The 22,871-nt window shown below is 41.4% G+C and overlaps 1 protein-coding gene across 3 annotated transcripts in view; it reads right to left on the bottom strand.

The window, feature by feature from the left end:
- The window catches only part of MSH3 (mutS homolog 3), a 238,806-nt gene extending 216,124 nt beyond the window's left edge, over positions 1 to 22,682 (bottom strand). For all 3 annotated transcript variants that reach the window (XM_066273683.1, XM_066273682.1, XM_066273684.1), the window contains exons 1-7: positions 22,373 to 22,682; positions 20,328 to 20,448; positions 14,018 to 14,238; positions 8,846 to 9,019; positions 6,221 to 6,337; positions 5,396 to 5,513; positions 3,439 to 3,584 (exon numbers count right to left, since the gene is read on the bottom strand). In XM_066273683.1, the coding sequence (XP_066129780.1) occupies positions 3,439 to 3,584; positions 5,396 to 5,513; positions 6,221 to 6,337; positions 8,846 to 9,019; positions 14,018 to 14,238; positions 20,328 to 20,448; positions 22,373 to 22,573 (1,098 nt within the window). In that variant the 5' untranslated portion in view covers positions 22,574 to 22,682. The remainder of the gene's footprint in view (positions 1 to 3,438; positions 3,585 to 5,395; positions 5,514 to 6,220; positions 6,338 to 8,845; positions 9,020 to 14,017; positions 14,239 to 20,327; positions 20,449 to 22,372) is intronic.
- Positions 22,683 to 22,871: the final 189 nt, after the last annotated feature.

The raw sequence follows: 22,871 nt of genomic DNA, 5'->3' as shown, positions 1-22,871 counted from the left end.
TTTATCTCCCAATCTACAACCAAACATTTATAAAAGCCATTTATAAAAGTTCAGTAACAAATTTATCAGCCACATAAGTACCCCTTTGCTTTTTTTTTTAAGATTTTTATTTATTTATTCATTTTAGAGAGGAGAGAGAGTGAGAGAGAAAAAGAAGGGAGGAGCAGGAAGCATCAACTCCCATATGAGCCTTGACCAGACAAGTGTAGGGGTTTCGAACAGGTGACCTTCAGCGTTCCAGGTCGACGCTTTATCCACTGCGCCACCACAGGTCAGGCCTGCTTTTTTAAATCAGAGAAATAGTCTATAACACATGCAGTATCTATTAGTCTGTGATATGTGACACTGAGAAATGTGTACAATTATATTGCCCAGATTGAAGGTGGAGCTCCTGATTGCAGTGGTCCTACAATAGCAAAGCCTTTTGTTTCAGACTATCAGTAACCAAAAGATAATTCTTAGGTCGTGATGGGGGAATGTGTGACACTCATTACAATGGGACAAACCCAACAACAACAGTATTGCAGGCAAAGGAAGAAGAGTTCCATTGCAGCCACTCTGAGTTTGAGAAATCAGGGCAAATTCTGAGTGCCTTGTCCAATGGAGATTTGGATGAAGGAGCCTGGAATTCAGAAGAGAAGTGCAGCCTAGATCCAGAGCTCTGGTATCATCAACCCAAAAGGGGTCAATTAAGTCAAGAACAGGTACCAAGAAAACACTTGAGAGGCAAGTTATCATTTTTCACTTTTCTTGCATCCTAGTTTATACACTATAGTTTGCTTTGGCAGTGGACCAGGGAGTATTTCAAAAAGCACCAAGTTGTAAACTATTAATTGTGTTCTTTAGACTGAGTTTCAGGTAAAGATAAAGTGGCACATTATATATGTTAATTCCAAAAAGCAACCTTACTGTTAATAGATCCAACTGCCTGTGGCTAAGAAAAAAAGTGTTTTTCAAGGATAAAAAATAAGTCAGTCACCTAATAATAATGCTAACTCCCTAGAGCAGTGGTTCTCAAAGTATGCGCCAGGGCACACTGGTGTACCCTAGAAGATGTCCAGGTGTGCCCTATGGCAGTGGTCCCCAACCCCCGGGCCGCGGACCAGTACCAGTCCCTGGGCCATTTGGTACCGGTCCGCAGAGAAAAAATAAATAACTTACATTATTTCCGTTTTATTTATATTTAAGTCTGAACGATGTTTTATTTTTGAAAAATGACCAGATTCCCTCTGTTACATTCTTCTAAGACTCACTCTTGACCCTTGTCTCGGTCACGTGATACATTTATCCATCCCACCCTAAAGGCCGGTCCGTGAAAATATTTTCTAACATTAAACCAGTCTGTGGACCAGAAAAGTTTGGGGACCACTGCCCTATGGTATTCCAGAGAAATGTGTGCCTGTTGGGGACCAATAAACCAACATGGTTTTTGGAGTTTAGACTTTTAGGGGACAGAGGTGTGAGGAATTGGCTGTAAGCTGACAGTCTGCCCAACCCCCCCACCTCACTTGCCTGATTAGGTTGCAAAAGGCTGTTAAACTGTGGTGCTGGATTATTTACACTGCCCCCCATGTTCCCCGGAAAGAACTGGAGGCAAGTTTCTTCTATCCTTTGTTTGGTGTAAAGTTAAGATGATATGTATGGTGGGGGTTTTGGATTGATGATTAAACATAAGGAATTGTCTCTTGAAGCCTTTTGATTTCTATAAAAGAATAATATGTGACAATATCTAAAAAAGCTTTGTACATTTTACTATAATTTTCAACATCCTATTTATGTGAATTAGAATTTTCTACCCTCAACACAATTAAGAGTAAAAAGAGAGGAATTCTTCAATGTATTGACGAGGAAGTAAGAGTTTGTCTTTCAAATATATGCCCAAACATTGAAGAAATCACTAGGACACATCAGGCTCGTGTTTCTCATAAACACAAGAATGAAAAAAACTTAACACATTTGTGCCAGGACCTGTCAAATTTACTAAATCTTACTAAGAATGTATCTATATATATAAAAAGATAACATTTTTGTCGTTTTTTTATTTTAACCCCTCTTTTTTATGAATTCTAAAAAGCATAACTCAAAATATGTAACATAAAAATATTTTTTAATGTCAGAATAAATTTAATTTTGTCGTATTTAGTTTAATTACCATAAAAGCACGCTTGGACTTTATATTTTTTCTTTAATATCTGACTTAATTATTATAACATATTTCTCAGAAATCTGTATATAGTGCACCTACAATTATTTGTAGGATTTTAAATGCTCCCCGACTTCAAAAAGTTTGAGAACCACTGCCCTAGAGAAACGCTATTGGGTAAGCAAATGTCAAGTCAGCACAATTATGCAGCCAGAATAAGGTATTAAAAGTTACTTTGGAGACACTCGGTTTGTACGAATTTTTGTTGATTTTGCAGCTAACTGTAAAGTTAAAAAAGAGAATTACTTAGGCAAGGAGTTCTATTTTTGCTTAACCTACAACAGAACAAGAAACTCTAACAGTTCCAAAGGGCCCTAAAAAGTCTAAGATTTTTAGCAGAGCTCAGGTAGGTCTATAAACAGGCAAATTTACTCACAAATGCCTGAAGGCAAGATCAATAAAACTATGATTCACAGATTACATTTATCTGGAAGACTGACTGTAAATATTCATAATATTAATTAAATGTGTAGTTTTGTATTGGCCAACTATCATTTCACCTCCCATCTATCCTTTCTTCCAAACATGAACACAACAATCCCATATCATTGTATTTCATTCAAACCCCCAGAGGAAATCTGTAAGACCCTTTGCTATCCATGCATGTGTGAGTTTCATGTTGTATTCAGCTATCTGCCTATTGTTCACATCCATGCTTAAGACTGTGTCTGTCTTCAACACTAAACTCCTAGAACAGAAAGCATCTAGACCAGGGGTCCCCAAACTGCGGCCCCCTGAGGCTATTTATCTGGCCCCCGCCGCACTTCCGGAAGGGGCACCTCTTTCATTGGTGGTCAGAGAGAGGAGCACAGGATGCGCATGCTGTGGAGTACTGTATGTGGCGATGCCGCAAAGCGTGGCGTCGCTTATGTACAGTACTACTTTCGTTTTGTTTTTATACTTTAAAATAAGATATGTGCAGTGTGCATAGGATTTGTTCATAGTTTTTTTTATAGTCCAGCCCTCCAACGGTCTGAGGGACAGTGAACTGGCCCCCTGTGTAAAAAGTTTGGGGACCCCTGATCTAGACCCTTCCTTGGCACAGAGTGCCAAGTAGTCATATGAGAAAATTCTAACTACTGATTTAACAGATACAATTATAAGGAAGACATATTTTTAAGTACAATTACTTGAAAGCACACTTTGTCAGATATCCTCATTCTAAACCATATGTGACTGCTCCTATTTTAAGATATCATAAACATCTATCACTTCTTCACCTACAAAGTACTTACCACAATGCCAATGAAAATGTTCCCCTTTTTTTTGTCCTTAACATTTTCCTTATCTTCACAGATACACAGAAGAAAGCTGGTAGAAGTATCAGTCATTATCTCATCGATATTTATAGCATCATCCAGCTGGGCTAAAGGATTCACATGTAATGACTATTAAAGAAAAATATATGCTACATTCCCATTAATATTAACTGTGTTCTCCTTTAAGTTAATGGTTTGTGTTCCAGGCATTTTTGCTCTGTGTAAAAATCTTCCATACAGCATTCATTTTTCTGATTTACTCTGATGTTGGTTAAATGCCTTATGATATAAGGCTCATGAGGACAGACAACTATTATCTTTTCACTTCCAAAGGACCTAGGCATCCCTCAGACCTTGTAGAAGCCTGAATATTAACCCTCTTGTTTACCTGGATGATGCTGAGACTTGAATCCTAACAATCCCCTGATGTAAGTCCATAAGCCAAAGCATGAATACTAAAAGAGAAAAAATACTTTCCTCCTTTAAAGTGCCTAACAGCTCTCAGAAATAGCAAGAGAATTTTTTTTAAAAGTAAGATGCTCTTTTTTTAAAAAAAGATTTTATTTATTTATTTTAGAGAAGGGGGGAGAGAGGGAGGGGAGGAGCAGGAAGCTTCAACTCCCATATGTGCCTTGACCAGGCAAGCCCAGGGTTTCGAACCGGCGACCTCAGCGTTCCAGGTCGACGCTTTATCCACTGCGCCACCACAGGTCAGGCCAGCAAGAGAATTTTTTAATGACAAGAGACAAGAAAACCAAAAAAGAAAACAGAAACCTACATCTGTGTGTGAGCACACACCCTAGGGTGTTGAGTTCATTAATTAAATTCTCAGGGACAAATGATGATTTTAGACAATGTCAGTCTGGGAACATCAAATTTGGGGATCAGCAGGTAAGAACTACAGCAGTAGCAAAAAAGAAGCAGGGAAGGGTACTCCTTGGGGAGCAAGCTCCACTTACGAGACTCAAGTTCAAGTAGAAGAAACAATAAAACAACCAGAGTCTTACAGCCTGATCAGCTTAGAATGAGATAGAACTGGAACGATTAGGGGTCCATTCTGAGTGATAACCATTCCCTATTCATGACATTTATTAAACAAAACAGTCTTCACAATTTAGGTAGAAGCTAAGCAGGTCTCTAAATGACTAGATTTGTAATCAAGTGTAACAGATATTACTTTACACAGTATTTAAGACCTTATTCCTCTATTCTTTTATTCTGAGATCTGACTCCATCCCATAGTACACATTTTAAAATACAGCCTTATCTAGTATTTTACATAATTATTTGGTTTTTAAAAACTGACAATTTTATGACTTTGCTATTAAAATCATTTTGCTTCATGCAACTCATTAAATTTATAAAGCACCATAAATTTGGGGGCAATCACTGTACACACTAGGGATTCTTACAAAGAGAGAAGGCTTCACCTATAATCCACTGTCAAAACTAATAGAATTTTTATGACTCTAACAGTTAATGAAGATAGCCTCTGCTTTATAAGCAGGCAACTCTGTTGACTTTGCAGTTTCTTTTCTCAATTAAAAGCCAGTAAGCTCTTTTTTAGGTCTTACCTCAGGAAGATCTGGAGGAGCTCACAGGCCTAAGCACCTGACCACTGCCATGCAGGTCTAGGAACAATGTGATTGCAAATCGGTTGTTAACCTGCTATCATCTGTTACCAGGTTGTCCATTTCCTTGCACCTAAACTATGATAAACTCTCCTTTTACTATGATATTTGAAAAAAAATGTTTGTTTTCCCTATTATGACCAACCCACAGCTCTTCAGTAGCACACTAATTAAAGGTCAAAGTAACCATGCCGCCTAATCTCATCAAAAAAGATACCCTTTCAAAGAAAAGTTTCTTTAAAAATGTTACTTAAAGCAGAGATCTCTAAAATTAAAAGAAAACCTTCTTTCAAAAAGGATATCTTCTCCAATGAGTGTAGATTTTGTATAAAGAGCAGTCAATTTCCGGGAAAAGAGTGAACTTTTGTTCTCCCCAATCGCTTTCAATGCTGCTGTTTCGGTTTGCTTCACAACTCCTACCTTCAACAGAAACAGGAAATATTAAATATCAAACACGGTGAAAAAATTTTAAAACAGGTTTTGAGCCCTGGCTGGTTGGCTCAGCGGTAGAGCGTCGGCCTAGCGTGCGGAGGACCTGGGTTCGATTCCCAGCCAGGGCACACAGGAGAAGCGCCCATCTGCTTCTCCAACCCTCCCCCTCTCCTTCCTCTCTGTCTCTCTCTTCCCCTCCCGCAGCCAAGGCTCCATTGGAGCAAAGATGGCCAGGGCACTGGGGATGGCTCCTTGGCCTCTGCCCCAGGCGCTAGAGTCGCTCTGGTCGCAACATGGCGACGCCCAGGATGGGCAGAGCATCACCCCCTGGTGGGCAGAGCATCACCCCATGGTGGGCGTGCCGGGTGGATCCCGGTCGGGCGCATGCGGGAGTCTGTCTGACTGTCTCTCCCTGTTTCCAGATTCAGAAAAATGAAAAAAAAAAAATTGACTAATAAAACAGGTTTTGAGGTTTTAAAAGGTTAATTCTGAAACATTTACCACAGTTTTTTTAACTTACTCTAAATATCTAACATGTTAAAACTTATGAAGATATAATGCTAATAATTATGACACACTTTCATTTACCCAAAATGTCAAATTCCAAAACGAATGAGAGCCTGCCACCTTATAAAACACATTTTCACTCTGGAAGAGAATTGGATCCCTTTTCCCACGTTGAAGCCAAAGCTGACCTTATATCCCTTTGCCACAAGGCGGCGTAAGTGAACAAACAGCCTGTGAGTAGGTATGCTTGCTGTCATGAAGTTGTGATCTAGATGGCAGTAAATATTGAGCTCCTGGGCTGCAATCTAAAAGATTGAAAAAGAGAATATCAATCATTTTATATGTCAAGATTCCCTGTGTGATATTTGTTCACTTTGTTAAAAATCCATCAGGGTGGCCCTGGCCAGTTGGCTCAGCAGTAGAGTGTTGGCCCAGTGTGCGGAAGTCCCGGGTTAGATTCCCGGCCAGGGCACACAGGAGGCACCCATCTACTTCTCCACCCCTCCCCCTCTCCTTTCTCTCTGTCTCTCTCTTCCCCTGGCAGCCAAGGCTCCATTGGAGCAAAGTTGGCCCAGGCACTGAGGATGGCTCCACGGCCTCCGCCTTAGGTGCTAGAATGGCTCCAGCCCGCAACAGAGCAACAGCCCAGATGGGCAGAGCATCGCCCCCTGGTGGGCATGCCGGGTGGATCCCAGCCAGGCACACGCGGGAGTCTATCTGACTGCTTCTTCAGTTCTAATGTCAAAAAAAAAAAAAAAAATCCATCAAGGCATACATGTAGGAGTTGTGCCCTTCTCTGTGTGGTATATCAATAAAAAGTTTAAAAGTTGTTCCCCGTGTAGAAGCCTACAGTTTAATCTAGTAGCTTCGGCAGTTCCCATGGCCTAACCTCAGAGTCAACATTTGTATCTATAAATGACTCAGAAGATTATGACAAGTCTTTGTCTATGTCCTCAGCTCCATCAAAACTTTCAAGTGCTGGGGTGGGGAGGGGCACAAAGAAAACAAGATAGAAGGTGACAGAGGACAATCTGACTTTGGGTGGTGGGTATGCAACATAATTGAACGACAAGATAACCTGGACTTGTTATCTTTGAATATATGTATCCTGATTTATTGATGTCACCCCATTAAAAAAATAAAATTATAAAAAAAAAAAAAAAAACTTTCAAGTGCTGAGTGCCTGACCACGTGGTGGCGCAGTGAATAGAGCATCGGACTGGGATGCAGAGGACCCAGGTTTGAGACCCCAAGGTCATCAGCTTGAGCGCAGGCTCATCTGGTTTGAGCAAAAGCTCACCAGCTTGGACCCAAGGTCGCTGGCTTGAGCAAGGGGTTACTCGGTCTGCTGAAGGCCCACGGTCAAGGCACATATGAGAAAACAATCAATGAACGACTAAGGTGTTGCAACGAAAAACTGATGATTGATGCTTCTCATCTCTCTCCTTCCTGTCTGTCTGTCCCTGTCTATCCCTCTCTCTGACTCTCTCTGAGAGAAAAAAAAAAACTTTCAAGTGCTGAGCTTTAAATGGAATTAGAATAGGAAACTGTAATGGAGTAAGAACTTGATGTCACAGCACATGCAAATAACTGAACATTAGGAGATACTATGAAAGGGTATGTAAACATAAATTGTAAAGCTACTCTGGCATCTTTGAGGAAGTGAGAATAGAACCCCCCTCTGGTTAGCTAATTGATGCTTGAGTGATAGAAATGCAGAACCAGGCAACAGCACATGAGTCCCTGCTTTCTTAAGCACCATGCTCAGAGACTGCCCACTAGAGCTGTGGAACTCTCATTCCAACATTCTCATTTCCCTGTCCCATCCATTTCTGAACTGCACTAGTTCATCACTGCAGGGTGGGGAGGAGAACATCAGCCTTTACCGTGGTCCAGGCTAGACCTATCATTTGACCTATTTCCTTTCACCCCTTCATTTACAGAACGACAACTACATATTTGTTCCTGTCTGCAGGGAACACGTTCACTTTTTCAAAGTCTAACTTCCCAACACAGAACACAGCATAATACCAACTGAACTAGGGAACTTCACTTTCCTGCCAAAACAAAATTTAGGAAACTGGAAGAAAAAAAGTTTGCCACATCCTCACTTCCCATCCAGGAAGCAGCAAAAGCGCCTCCCTGTCATTGTCTGATGGTATAAATAAAACCCAACCAGGCCTAAAACTATGGAATTATCAAAAGCACCCAGGACTCCAACCAAGCAATTCCCTAAGCTTGCCCTTGAAATGCAAATTCACTCCCATCTTCTTAATTTAGGCCTAAATCACATACTCAAAATTAAATACAAACCTAACCCAAACTGAGATAGCAAAATGACTAAAGTAAGACTTCAAACACCTTCTGTAGGGGTTGAGAGAATTAACAGGCTTTTCCATTGAGACTTAATAATGTTACTGGCTGTAAAATTCATAAATTAAGGGTAAACAAAGGAATTTACAACTCAAAATTTTTTCCTGCTAGAGTCTTCATTAGGAAACATAATTCACATGACTATGGTTCCCTAACTATCTGATTCACCCCATCAGCTTTCAGTGGATGAAAGGCACTGAGCTGGCCCCATGGAGGACAAGCACCAATATTCCAGTAGGAACCCCTCACCTCCTTTCCCACAAGTCTAGCTCTCACCAGGTTTGTCTTTTTATTTATATGTTTTACTTTAAATGACAGCATTTTTACAGGACAATCAATTACATTCACTTCTTCATAAGGTCAGAAAATGAAACAAAACTATGGAAAATAGTTAAAGTTGAACAAGAAAAACATGAAAGTGGGGGAAAAAAACAACTTACCTCTGCATCTTCCCCAAAAAATCTATACTTATATCCACACTCCACACACAGAATTGCATCTTTCTGCTGCTGCTTCATTTCTATGTACTGTAATTCTAGTGGTGTGTAGACGCTTTTGGTCCTTTTGTTAGGTGGTTTAGAATCAGAAATTTTCGGTAAATTTTGATAACTCCCCTGTGGTGATCCAAAATGGCAAAGATTAGAGGTGTCTTGTCCTGCCAACCAAGAGACTTTTATAGTTGAAAAAGTTCTAACCATATGTTGGTCAAGTAAGTTTGTAAAATATGATTTTTTTTGTTTGCTCGCTTATAGTTTGCATTGGGGGCTGGGCAGCAGCAGGTATATGTGGTCTGTGAAATTGTAAATGAACTCCCTGCTTGGGAAGGGCTACTGTTTTGCTAATGTTTGCTGGAGAGGTTTTTGCACCAGAAAGTTTTAAAAGGAGAGAGAAGAAGAAAGAAGCCATGTTGGCAGAGTGAGAGAAGAGAATGCAGAGTGCTGGAGAAGAAGCCAGTTTGTGCAGAGAAAGAAGACGTGCAGATGGGAACTCAGAGCTGAGGGGCTTTGTGAGCTCTGCTGAGACTGGTGGAGCCTTTGATTCTAGGAGGAACCAGAGAAGATTCTCCCAGTTGTGGAACCGGATAATGTGTCAGGGCCTTGGGAGCCCTGAGTGAAAGGGAAGTGTTTGTTTTGAGTGTTTGCTTATCGGCCAGTGCAAGACTTTAATAAAGGAATGGCCCACCATTTTTGGCTCCACTGTTTCCTTACCGTCTGTCCGAATCCAATGAGAACCTTCATGTGAATGGCCACATCAGCCTGACTACTGGCCTTACACCATAACATTAGTTCCCAGAGACAGAGAATGTGAATTGGATACGAAACTAACAACTGGTGAATCTGAAGAGTACACAGTATATTAAGGCAAAATTTTTTGTAAGTTTAAATTTTTTTCAAAGTAAAAGACAAAAAAAAATTATGAGCCTGACCAGGCGGTGGCGCAGTGCATAGAGCGTCGGACTGGGATGCAGAGGACCCAGGTTCGAGACCCCGAGGTCGCCAGCTTCAGCATGAGCTCGTCTGGGTTGAGCAAAAAAAAAAAAAGCTCACCAGCTCGGACCTAAGGTCCCTGAGCAAGGGGTCACTCAGTCTGCTGAAGGCCCGCGGTCAAGGCACATATAAGAAAGCAATCAATGAACAACTAAGGTGTCGCAACGAGAAACTGATGATTGATGCTTCTCATCTCTCTCCGTTCCTGTCTGTCTGTCCCTATCTATCCCTCTCTCTGACTCTCTCTCTGTCCCTGTAAGAAAAAAAAAAAATTATGAGCCAAACTAAACTACTATGTAATTATTAAAGCAAATTTTGAAAGTCTAAACATTATCATGTTTTGTATACTTCTTTTTACACTTAATTTCATTAAACCTATTGTAATTAACATTTTTCTTTATTATTTATTCCAGGTGTGTAAGGCACAGTCAGCAGGTGTAAATCTGTCTCTAGCTGTAAGGCAGAATCCTAAACTACTTCTAGGTGTCCCTTCAACCAGCATGCAAACCCTAAAGTTGCAATATTTGACATTTCCAAGAACAGTCTACAAGAAAGTATATTCTATAAGTAACCCAAGAAAGAACCACAATTAGAACTTTTTAAGAAATAATGTTGAAATTTAAAGAATTTTGGCCCTGGCCGGTTGGCTCAGTGATAGAGCGTCGGCCTGGCGTGCAGGAGTCCCGGGTTCAATTCCCAGCCAGGGCACACAGGAGAAGCGCCCATCTGCTTCTCCACCCCTCCCCCTCTCCTTCCTCTCTGTCTCTCTCTTCCCCTCCCGCAGCGAGGCTCCATTGGAGAAAAGTTGGCCTGGGCACTGAGGATGGCTCTGTGGCCTCTGCCTCAGGCACTAGAATGGCTCTGGTTGCAACAAGCAACACCCCAGATGGGCAGAGCATTGTCACCTGGTGGGCATGCCGGGTGGATCCCGGTCAGGCGCATGCGGGAGTCTGTCTGACTGCCTCCCCGTTTCCAACTTCAGAAAAATACAAAAAAATAAAAAATAAAATAAGATAAAAAATAAAAGAAATTTAAAGAATTTTTATTAAAATTTTTGGGGTGACAGTAATTTAGGGATTTTAGGGCTTTAATTAGTAGTATACTTCATGGAATAAATAAAATAAAATAAAGAAACTTTTGGAAAACATAAATCGCAAGGTTACGTTTTCAACATTAGTATTCCTGCTATCGTTACTTTCCTGTATGAAAACCATAATTAATTCCAATTCACAGCTTGGAGCAAATTCCTTGCTTATGAGCCTTATTTATACAAGAGGTAAAAAGAGACACATTTGTAGAATATAGCCAACTTCTAATTAATTGTCATTGTGTCACTGCCAACATCCAAAAAAATTTACCAGCTACCTCTGGAATTAAAAATATAGCCTGAAAAACCAAGGACCAACAGAGGAAGAACAGACAGAGAAATACCCTATGTAGCCCAGAGACAGAGCTCCGATCCAAAAAAACATGTACTTTATTTTTGCTAAATGTTTTAAAATTTTAGCTTGGCTGGGACAGCAGGTAGAGACACAATTTATCTGAAAGTATAGCCTAGCAAACTTTTAAAGATCAGCAACAGGCCCTGGCCAGTTGGCTCAGTAGTAGAGCATCTGCCTGGTATGTGGATGACCCAGGTTCGATTCCTGGTCAGGGTACATAAGAGAATTGATCATCTGCTTCTCCACCCATCCCCACCCTCTCTCTTCTCCTCTTGTAGCCATGGCTGGATTGGTTCCAGCAAGTTGGCCTCCGGCGCTGAGCATGGCTCCTGAGGCCTCGACCTCAGATGCTTAAAAAAAAAAAAAAAAAAAAAAGGCTCCGTTGCTGAGCAACAGAGCAGTGGCTCCACCCCTTAGTGCGCATGCTGGGTGGATCCTGGTCAGGACACATACAAGAGTCTGTCTCTCTGCCTCCCTTCCTCTCACTAAAAATTAAAAAACAAAATAAAACACAGCAGTTAGGTGTGGAGAGGTGTGGGTTAACATATCACATAGTCATAGACAAAGCATGTGCCTTTAATTTTGATGGATATTTTCTACTTCATTTTCTTTTTTTTTAATTGATTTTACAGAGAGAGGAGAGGTAGGAGGAGTGCGAATTATCAACTCAGGTTGATTCACTTTAGTCATTCATTGGTTGCTTGTTGCATAAGCCTTGACCAGGAAAGCACAGGGCCTCCGACTAGGGACCTCAGCATTCCAGTCCCTGACTTTTATGTAAACTCCAGGAATACTACATATTGAAAAACTTAATACCTCAAAAAATAAATTGCCTAGAAATAAAAAGTCCTTACTATAAAGTCCTTATTTATATATGGAATGAGAATAGGCACCCAGGAAAAAAGTTTTATGCATAGATAAGTCAATTTGAATACTTGAGTATTAAACTTTTTTTTTTACCACTTGGGGAAAAATATTTCTCAGATATACTGTACTCTTCCATTGTCCCAGAGAAAACATTCTGAACTCAATTAAACTTTGTCTTGACAACTCAGGATGATCAGATTAATAAAAATGAAAATTTCAGGAGCTATGAAGACCTATGGGTTGTCAACCCCACACTACGGATCCCAGACAACTGGGCAGTAAAATTTATTCAGTAGCTTTTCCTGGAGACAGGCTCTAAACTAACAAAGTCCTTATAGCCTAGGGCTTAGTTTAAGACTAAGCTCTTCCCCACAGCCTTCTAAGACTAAAATGTTCCCCACACCCTTGACTACTGCATGGTGGGGGGTAGGGGGGATGCACTCTTATGAGGATTCCCGTTTATGCCTCAGATGTGCGACTTCGTATCAGACTTCCTTATTTGTATATGGCTCTGCACTATATAATAAAGTAGACTGGGGGCTTTGTTTTTTGCTCTTGCAAGCAATGAGCTGTGCAGAGACCTACTGATCCCATCCTTTCTCTCTTTGAGTCTATTTCTTCATACTGCACAGTTATCACTCAGGCCCTGGACAATTACTAGCCACGCTGGTTCGCGGCAGCTTTTTGCCATTTGTCTGTGTCCTCCCATGCCATCATATATTTAGTTATCACTCATAATAATATCCATATACTACTTTCAGTATCCCTTCTAACTGGTTACTCCTAATTTTCTATGAATTGGAAATGCCAAGTTGGTCACTCTATGCATAAAGCAATAGTAAACAGGCTCTTGTGAGGCCCTAGAGTAAATTCTCCAATTAATAAATTGTGAGCTTTAATAGACAAACTTTTTGACCTCTGTATTTTATGACCACTACACACTGATTAACTGCTTTTAAGTATTGAAAGAGATTAAAAATAAGAGCAAAAACACCTTTTATTTTCCTGATGATCTATGGTAAGTCAATGGATCTTAGCTTGGTATTTTTCTGAGGGAAGAATCTATAGCTTTCATTAGATTTAAATCATTCAAAAAATATATAAAGACTACTTCTCTAATTCAGTGGTTCTCAACCATGACTACACATTAAAATGAAAGCTTTTAAACAATATCCATGTCCAGTTCTTATTGAAAACCAATTATATAATTCTAAGGAAAAGTGTTTGCTATCATTATATTTTTAAGTTCTCCAGTGATTCTAATTCAAAATGGGCTGAATACTAACTACTATTCTGAATTGTAAATTTCAAAGATGGAGTAAGAATTAAATTCCGTGACTTTGCAATGATAAAAAACATGAATAAATTATAAAACAGTAGATGGACCTGTATTCAGTTATTTTACCTTTAAATTTACTTTATATCACCCAAGCCTTCAACTGAAAACCTCAAAATATCTAAGTTGCCCGTTGTGACTATCCAGGCTAATTAGAGAAACTATAAGGAGGATTATAAGAAACTGTGCTGTACTATCAACAAAGAATCCCCCCAAGTCAATGAATGGCATCAGAATCACCTGAGGCTTTTGCTTTGTTTTAATATAAACTGATTCATCCCTCCTTAATACATAGTAAGTCAGAATCTCCAGGGATTTCAAAATAAAATAAAATAAAATAAAAGCAAAAGCTCATCAATTAATTCAGATGATCATCCAAGTTTGGGTACAATGCCCTAAGTGGACCCACAGAACCAACGGCACTTCAGAACCTACTCTTCTGGTAACCGGGTATTCGTCTATATAATGTTACATACATACCTTTTGACCAGTTTGAGATTTGGAATCTTTGGAAGAAACTGCATTCTTTGCACGCAAAAGGCTGATAGCATCAAAATCAGTACATTTCGGCAGAACTGCAAATTTCTCCTGAAGAGGCTCTCTCTGGACTCTGTTTTGAGGAAGAGCGGAATCGCAGCAGAATTCTTTGAGTCTTTCCAGAGACTTTAAAACACTCCTGGTCCTCAGACATTTCCTTGGCTCTTAGCAAATCAGAAACAAATATAACAGTAGTATTTTGTCTCATTATGTCAATTCATAACCAGCACAGGATTTTTGAAAAGGAGTTTCATACTAAAACAATGATTCTAGCTATAATATGTTAAGGAAATAAATAAACTTGGGTTAAAGGTAAAGATGCCATACTTAAGACATATGAGACATACATCTAATTTACAATTTTACTTGGTCCTAAACCCCCATTAGAAACTACAGGGTTTGCTTTTTTTTTTAAAGCTAGAAGCCCATAAGTATAGAAAGAAAAGAAGATGTGGGAACTGCAAATATCTGAGACTAGAAGGAAAAATGAAAGAGCGACAACCAATGTAGCACACCTGAAAGCTGAATCCTAAATCAGAGTGAAGAAAACCAAGAACCAGTCTTATATTTACAACACAAAATGCTTCAAAGGCTCAGGAATTAGGGCACCAGTAGCACTAAAAATGGAATACAGGGAGGTTCTAAAGTAGAGGATTGGTTCTAAGTAACTTGATACCTAAATCCTCTATCCTACTCCAAATTCAAGAGCAGCTGTCCTTCCTCCACATCAGCAGAAGACTGGAGATTTCTCTGGAAAAGGCAAAACAGACACAGTTGAGATGCAGCACTGTGCCTAAGCCAAAAGGATACAGATGGAAATAATCTTACTGTTCTTTCTGCATGGGGAGAAACACAGCCTCGGCTGAGAGCTTCTTTTCAGAACAGAGCTCTCTCCTAAGGCAGAAGCGGGAGAGACCCAACTGGGAACTCTGACCAGCTCATGGGAAAGACCTAAAGATACTAACACCAGGAGTGCACCGAGGAAAACAGATCACTACTGCAGACACACCTGCTTTCCTGCCTCCACAGCTTTGCTCCTGCCATTCTTTCTCCCTGGTATGGCCTTGCCCCCAGGTAACACATGTCAAAACTGTACTCATTCACCAAGGGCCATCTCAAAGCTACCTTTCCCACGAAAGGCTCTGCTGATTCCCCACCAAACTCATCTTTTCTTTCTCTGTGTTCCTGTCACAAGATCGTATCTCTCTATAGCAGTGATTTTCAACCTTTTTTGAGCCGCGGCACATTTTTTACATTTACAAAATCCTGGGGCACACCACCTACCAAAATGACACAAAATGACATTCTAACTGTTAGAATTTATTTAAAGTTTAAAAAATTACATTTATTTTAAAAAGGTTAAATAAAAAAGGATAACCTCCTCATATATAGTCCCATGTAACATCCCTCATATATACAGTCCCATGTAACATCCCTCATATATACAGTCCCATGTATCCCCTCATATATACAGTCCCATGTAACATCCCTCATATATACAGTCCCATGTAACATCCCTCATATATACAGTCCCATGTAACATCCCTCATATATACAGTCCCATGTAACCTCATATATACAGTCCCATGTATCCCCTCATATATACAGTCCTGCTAATAGATACTGGAGCTTTCATCAAGGTTGTGGGTTCAAATCAATTTGGCAAATACTCTCTCTATATAGAGACTGGACAAAATCAATTTTAGAAAATGTTGGGTACTTGTGTAACATTATAAGTCCTCAGAGCATCTCTACTGTCAGATTGAGAAGTTTGCTTTCTAGGTAAGGATTCTGATAAATACTAGAGTTCTCCCTGAGGTTGTGGGTTCAAATCCCATGGTCAGCTGGGTGCAGGGGCCTTGGTTTTGTCTGTTTTGATGGTGTATATAGAGATTTGAGCTCTTTAAGAACATGACCCTTCAGGAGGCCATATACAATATAGATAACATTGTGATGCATTGTGATGCATTGTATATTACCCTCTGCAGGGCCTCTTTTAAAAAGAAAAAGGTCAAATATCTATATACACCATCAGGATAGACATAACCAGCTGAGGCTGAGGCTTCATCTAGTGGTGGCAACATTTACCTCCAGTCCTGACCAGGATTAGAAATCGGGACCATGGGGAGGAGTAGCAGCTTCAACTACTCGCCGAGGCCACACAATGACAAGTGTGCGGCAACCCGCGCGGGACCTTCCTGGGTGTGGATGAGAGGCGGCCTACTATTGGTTCATCTCTAGTGGTCGGGATGAATCCTAGAAGGTGATTGGTCAGTGAGCATTCCCTGTGCCTCCACTCTTCCTGTCGCTGATAGCTGGAGGGATTGTGAGGGGAATGTTTATGTTTGGATGGAGGCGGCTGGCAACAAGCCGGATAAATAGCCTCCACGGGCCGTATCCAGCACATGGGCCGTAATTTGGGGACCCATGTTTAATTTCCCCACGACACACCTGACCATGTCTCACGGCACACTAGTGTGTCGCGGCACATTGGTTGAAAAACAGTGCTCTATAGCACTTATCAGTCTGCCAATTACCAGTTACTTATATGCAATCAATCCCCAGAAGAAGGCAAATGATCATTTACTACTAATCTGCTCTATGCCAGAAAATAGTATTTTACCTTTTAGAGTAATACAGGAAGTTCCCGGGTTATGAACAAGATAGGTTCTGTAGGTTTGAAAATGTTTAAGTATTTATAGCACAGAAAAGTAAAAATAAATACTATGTTAAGACAAACATTTGTCTAAGATGCATTCAATAGGTAAATCTACCTGTTTCAATTCACATATAAATTCAACATAAGAACAAACCTACATAACCTCCTTGTAACCCAGGGACTGCCTGTACTATTTAGGTATTATATATAAGGAAAGTAGGACGGCTCTTACCTTACTTTTGTGTGTGTGTGTGTATTTTTCCGAAGCTGGAAACGGGGAGGCAGTCAGACAGACTCCCGCATGCGCCCGACCGGGATCCACCCGGCATGCCCACCAGGGGGCGATGCTCTGCCCATCTTGGGGCGTCGCTCTGCTGCAATCAGAGCCATTCTAGCGCCTGAGGCAGAGGCCACAGAGCCATCCTCAGCGCCCTGGCCAACTTTGCTCCAGTGGAGCCTTGGCTGCGGGAAGGGAAGAGACAGAGAGGAAGGAGATGGGAAGGGGTGGAGAAGCAGATGGGCGCTTTTCCTGTGTGCCCTGGCAGGGAATTGAACCCGGGACTCCTGCACGCCAGGCCAACGCTCTACCACTGAGCCAACCATCCAGGGCCTCTTACCTTACATTTTAAGCAAAAACACTCTGAGGACAAGAGTTGTGTTTTGTTCATTTCTAAAAGTTTAAAACTTTTCATATTTCTATTTAAACCTCTTCTCAGATATATACTTAATCTTACCTCCTATTAATCTTAAAGCTAGAATTCAAAATACATACTTGAATCACTCTTTAAAAGTTTATATTTGTGCCTGACCTGTGGTGGCGCAGTGGATAAAGCGTCGACCTGGAAATGCTGAGGTCGCCTGTTCGAAACCCTGGGCTTGCCTGGTCAAGGCACATATGGGAGTTGATGCTTCCAGCTCCTCCCCCTTCTCTCTCACTGTCTCTCTCTCCTCTCTCTCTCTCTTTCTCCTCTCTAAAAATGAATAAATAAATAAAAATAAAAAAAAAATTTAAAAAAAAGAAGAAAAAAAAAAAAACTTTATATTTGTATATTATACAAGGGTTCCTTCCTAAGGAAACAAGAATATTTCCCAGGATAGGTATGGGGACCAAATTCTGAAAAAAAAACAATATCTAAAATGAACGTGCTAAAAGCCTGAGGTGAGCCTGACCAGTGGTGGTGCAGTGGGCAGAGCTGCACAGCCTGCATCAATCTGGGACACTGAAGTCCCAGGTTCGAAACCTCGAGTTCACAGGCTTGAGCATAGTATCACCAGCTTGAGTGCAGGGTTGCTAGCTTGAGTGTGGGACCATCAACATGATCCCATGGTCACTGGCTTAAGCCCAAAGGTCACTGGTTTGAGCCCTCCACACCTACTCTCACTTGGTCAAGGCACATATGAGAAGCAATCAATGAACAACTAAAGTGGCACAACTACAAGCTGATGCTTCTCATCTCTCTCTATTTCTCTCACTTGCCAAAAAAAAAGAAAAGAAAAAACGAGGTACTGGAGATGTAGAATACAGCATAGGGAATAAAGTCAACAATATTGTAATAACTGGCCCTGGCCAGTTGGCTCAGTGGTAGAGTGTCAGTACAGCACGTGGATTTCCCGGGTTCAACTCCTGGTCAGGGCACACAGGAATAGCGACCATCTGCTTCTCCACCCCTCTCCCTCCCCCTATTCTTTTACTCTCTCTCTCTTTCCCTCCTGCAGCCATTGCTCAATTGGTTTGAGCACATCAGCCCCAGGCACAGAGGATGGCTCCATGAAGCCTCTGCCTCAGGTGCTAAAAATAGCTTGGCTGGGAGCATGGCCCCAGATGGGCAGAGCATCAGCCCCAAACAGGGTTGCCAGATGGATCCTAGCCAGGGCACATGCAGAAGTTTGTCTCTCTATCTCCCCTCCTCTCACTTTGAAAAAGAAGGGGAAAAAATATAGTAACTATATATGGTGCCAGGGATACTAGACTTCTCAGGGGGATCACATCACAAATTATATAAATTTCTAATCACTATGTTGTACACACAAAATATAAAATAAAATTGAATGTCAACTGTAATTGAAAAAAAAAACACATGAGGTGAATTAGCCAACAATTCTTCTGGCTGGTAAATGTTCCTCTTTTTTTCCCATTATGTATTGTTCAAAAATTTCCATGTTTATGGCCTTATTTCCACAAGCTCAGAGTTCAGTTGACTGGATCTGCAGCGGTGTGGACCAAAGGACAAGGACTTGGTGTGTGCGTGGTGAGACCCTCTGATGGCTTCCTTTCATGCCCTCCTCCTCATCCTTCTTCTCTACCCTACTACTCGACTCTCACCACTGCCAACGATGAGTCTGCCACAAAGCTTCATTCCTGAGCTGTTGTCACTTCAAAAAGGCATATGTCAGTTCAAGAATGGGGATAATAAAGACAGAAGTTTTTCTGTATTCCCTTATTACAAATTGAAGCCAAAAACCAGAGAAAAATCTACTCAACCACTTATTTATCCAACACCACCTAGAAAGGTCTAGGACAGCGGTTCTCAACCTGCGGGTCGCGACCCCAGCAGGGTCGCCTAAAGCCATCGGAAAATACATAATGCATATCAGGTATTTACATTCCGAACCATAACTGTAGCAAAATTACAGTTATGAAGTAGCCACCAAAATTATTTTTTGGTTTGGGGTCACCGCAACATGAGGAACTGTATTGCGGGGTCACAGCATTAGAAAGGTTGAGAACCACTGGTCTAGGACCTCAGGAACGGTAGTTTTAGCCAAACCTTTTCACATATAGAAAAAACAACTTTATGTTTTAAAAAGGACAGGGGAGAACTACCTGTCCTGACGTGTTATGCTAAGTGGAAAAAGACAGTAGCAAATTAGCATAAAGAGTGTAAACAACTTATAAAATATTATTAACTAATGTGTGGGTCTATGTGTATAAATAGAAAAACCTGAAAGAAAATACAGCACCCCTAAAAATTAGCAGTAAGCATCACTGAAAGGGAGATACTATGGGGGCTTTCACTGTCTACCTTCTACATTTGTGTTAATCTTTTTAACAACATGTTTTACTTTTATAATCAGGACAAAAATTAGCTGAAGGGAACTACAGCCAAACTGCAGAACTCCAGCTCTTACCTCTACTCCTCCAACCTCCCTACACATATCACCACCACTTATGGTGAGGCCACTCTACTCAAGCACAATGGAGACCTTTCTCCATAAAGGAAAAAAATAGCACAACTCTCCAAATGGTTTCCTCTGCCCTCTCGTTCAGTGGTCCCCAACCCCCAGGGCCACAGACCGGTACCGGTCCTCAGAGAAAGAATTATTTCTGTTTTATTTATATTTAAGTCTGAACGATGTTTTATTTTTTAAAAATGATCAGATTCCCTCTGTTACATCCGTCTAAGACTCACTCTTGACACTTGTCTCGGTCACGTGATACATTTATCCATCCCACCCTAAAGGCCGGTCTGTGAAAATATTTTCTGACATTAAACCGGTCCGTGGCCCAAAAAAGGTTGGAGACCACTGCCCTAGTTGATGCAAGAATATCAGAGCCATGACTGATGAGAATGAAAATCATTGCACAGAACTCACCAGGGTTCCCAGACAATACTGAATGACTTTGAACTTCCTTTTCTTGGACTATCCTTGCTTTCTTTTTAACAGGCTCATCATTCTCTAGTGTTCTCTTTTTACTTCTGTCAACTTCTGCAACCTATGTCAGGAAAGTTAAAAAATGGTATGTTATCTCTAATCTCACAACATGATGTATGAGAAATAATTTTACTACTGAATGACAGCAAGGTCCTTGCCATCCTTCCTTCCCAGAATCACCTACTTTGAGCTCTGAAAAGACTCAGAGGTGACTGCAGTGCTGGAATTCAAATAATTTAACAACCGGTTCTCTGTCCTAATGACTATCTGAAGTATGAAGAAACAATATACTGAAAGGTGGTTTATTATTTTATGCATTTAATACTTAAGAACAATAAAAGAGCTATACAAACTAGACTATAAGAGTTTTAAAATATTAATGAAAAAAATATTAAATTATACCTGACAAAAACAATAAAATTGTTATTTAAGGTATTTCCTATGACAGCTTGTCACCCCCTGGTTGTTTGATACTTTTTCTCTTTACGTTATACGTTTCTTTACTGAAGTAACAAATGTGAGGGAATTAAAATGCAGTATTTCATCAAAGGTTTAATGAGTTTTATGAAATGAATAAATATTACAAGCATAGTTCTGTCAAATTTTTTTCACCTATGGATGGAACGAACATTACTATGGGCACTTAGAATACGCTGTTGTGCAGATGAATGTTAAAAAAGAATGAGTAAGGAATGTAAATTTGTGATTTCCACATTGGGCGACTGCCCAGGCACCCACCTTAGAGAGAACCCTGATTACAAGTGCCATTTTAACAACTGGTTCACCAACTCAACCAAACACGAGGTATCAGTTCTGCAGAACCAGTGTGACAGGTTTCAATCCCACCTCTGGCTGAATGTTTTCACCATCATCCAAGACAAAGAAGAGACTGACAGGTCATGGTGTCTCAGCATCTCAAGCCTTCCTCGGATAAATAGAACCAAGGCTGCTTGCTACCTTTCTTTATTCAATCAGCCTTCACCTATCCCAAATTATGTAACTAGAATTACTCTACTTACATATGTTAAATACAGTATCTTTCAGAGAAAAAAAAATTATTTAGAAAAGATGAAATTAGATTGACAATAAAAGAACAGTATCATTTGTAAAACGTGAATTGTAATTTATGTTTTATGTTCACCGCTGAAGAAGCCACAAGATGATGGACATTTGTTGGCAGGAAGCCTGTCAAAAACTTAACTCTTTCGCCAAATACTTTCTAAATGGTGGGTAAATTTTGGTGAATTCATAAAAATGTAGCCTTTATCAAAAAACAAAAACAGGGGAGGTCCAATCACTCTATGGAAAAAATAAATTAAGGGAACAAGATTCTGAAGCAGCCCAACTGTCACCCTCATTAAAACTTAAGAGGGTGGCTGGAAGCCAGTCTCAATCCCCTTCAACATCCCAGTCTGAGAAATACTGTACCAGGGACTCCGGTAAGGGTTCACCCTTAGGCTTTCCCTATGGCAGCACCCCACCACCCCCACAACTCCCCCCCCCGTAAAAAACAAACAAACAAGCAAACTCTACTTCTTTGATTCAGTGGAAGGGTGGCACCGAACAAAACTCATGTAAGCATATAAGTAAGATAAATAAAGCTCCTCTTCAACCTTCAATTCAGGGACCAAAAAAGAGAGGATAAAGAAAAGTTAAAAGATGTATCCTTTGCCCACAGGCCCCTACCCGCAACAGAATGGAAGTCAAGAGACCTTAGTTACTGTCTCTGATCTGCCACTGACAAGCCTCAACGGCCTCAAATCTGTTGTGACCCCAAGATGAAACTACAATCCTTGAACTAGTATTACTTAGGATGAAGGATGGCCCGGCTTTTCCCACCTACACCTGCTCACTACCGCCCCTTTTCCTCCCGCACCGAAATCTCCCTGATTGACGCGCCTCCACCCGCCACACCCACAGGCCCCGCCCCTGCTGGTATTGCCCGTCCCCTCTGCTGACCCCGCCCAGTCTTAGACCAAACCCACCACGTGTTGCGGCAACTGGGGCTGCAAAGTGGACGCTGGAGGCGCTACCGAGTCGGAGTCAGGTCCGGGCCTCTCCGCCACGCCGGTGGGGGAGGAGGTGGATTTCAGGCTTCCCGCAGACTGGAAGAATCTGCTCAAAACCGCTTGCCTTGCAGGGGATGCGCCAGCCCCGCCGCCAGAAGCTGGCTTTCGGAGAGACATGGCAGGGCGGGGAGTGACAGGTGACAGCCCGAGCAGAGCCCCAGCCAAGCGCGCGTTCCCGGGCACCTGCAAGGGCGAGCCCGTCGTGACCCAGCCGTGCGCCGGGGCGGGGGCGGGGCTCTCGCGCGCACCAATGGCGGCGAGGGGGCAGGGTGGCTACGCCAGGGGTGGAGGCGGGGCTCTCGCGCGCACCAATGGAGCCGAGGGGGCGGGGCTCTCGCGCACACCAATGGGGGCAGGGGAGGGGCGGGGCTCTCGCGCACACCAATGGAGGTGAGGGGCGGGGTGGCTGCGCCGG

Source organism: Saccopteryx bilineata, chromosome 4, assembly GCF_036850765.1.
Source record: "Saccopteryx bilineata isolate mSacBil1 chromosome 4, mSacBil1_pri_phased_curated, whole genome shotgun sequence".
NCBI lineage: Eukaryota > Metazoa > Chordata > Mammalia > Chiroptera > Emballonuridae > Saccopteryx > Saccopteryx bilineata.
This window is presented reverse-complemented; position numbering and strand designations above follow the sequence as displayed.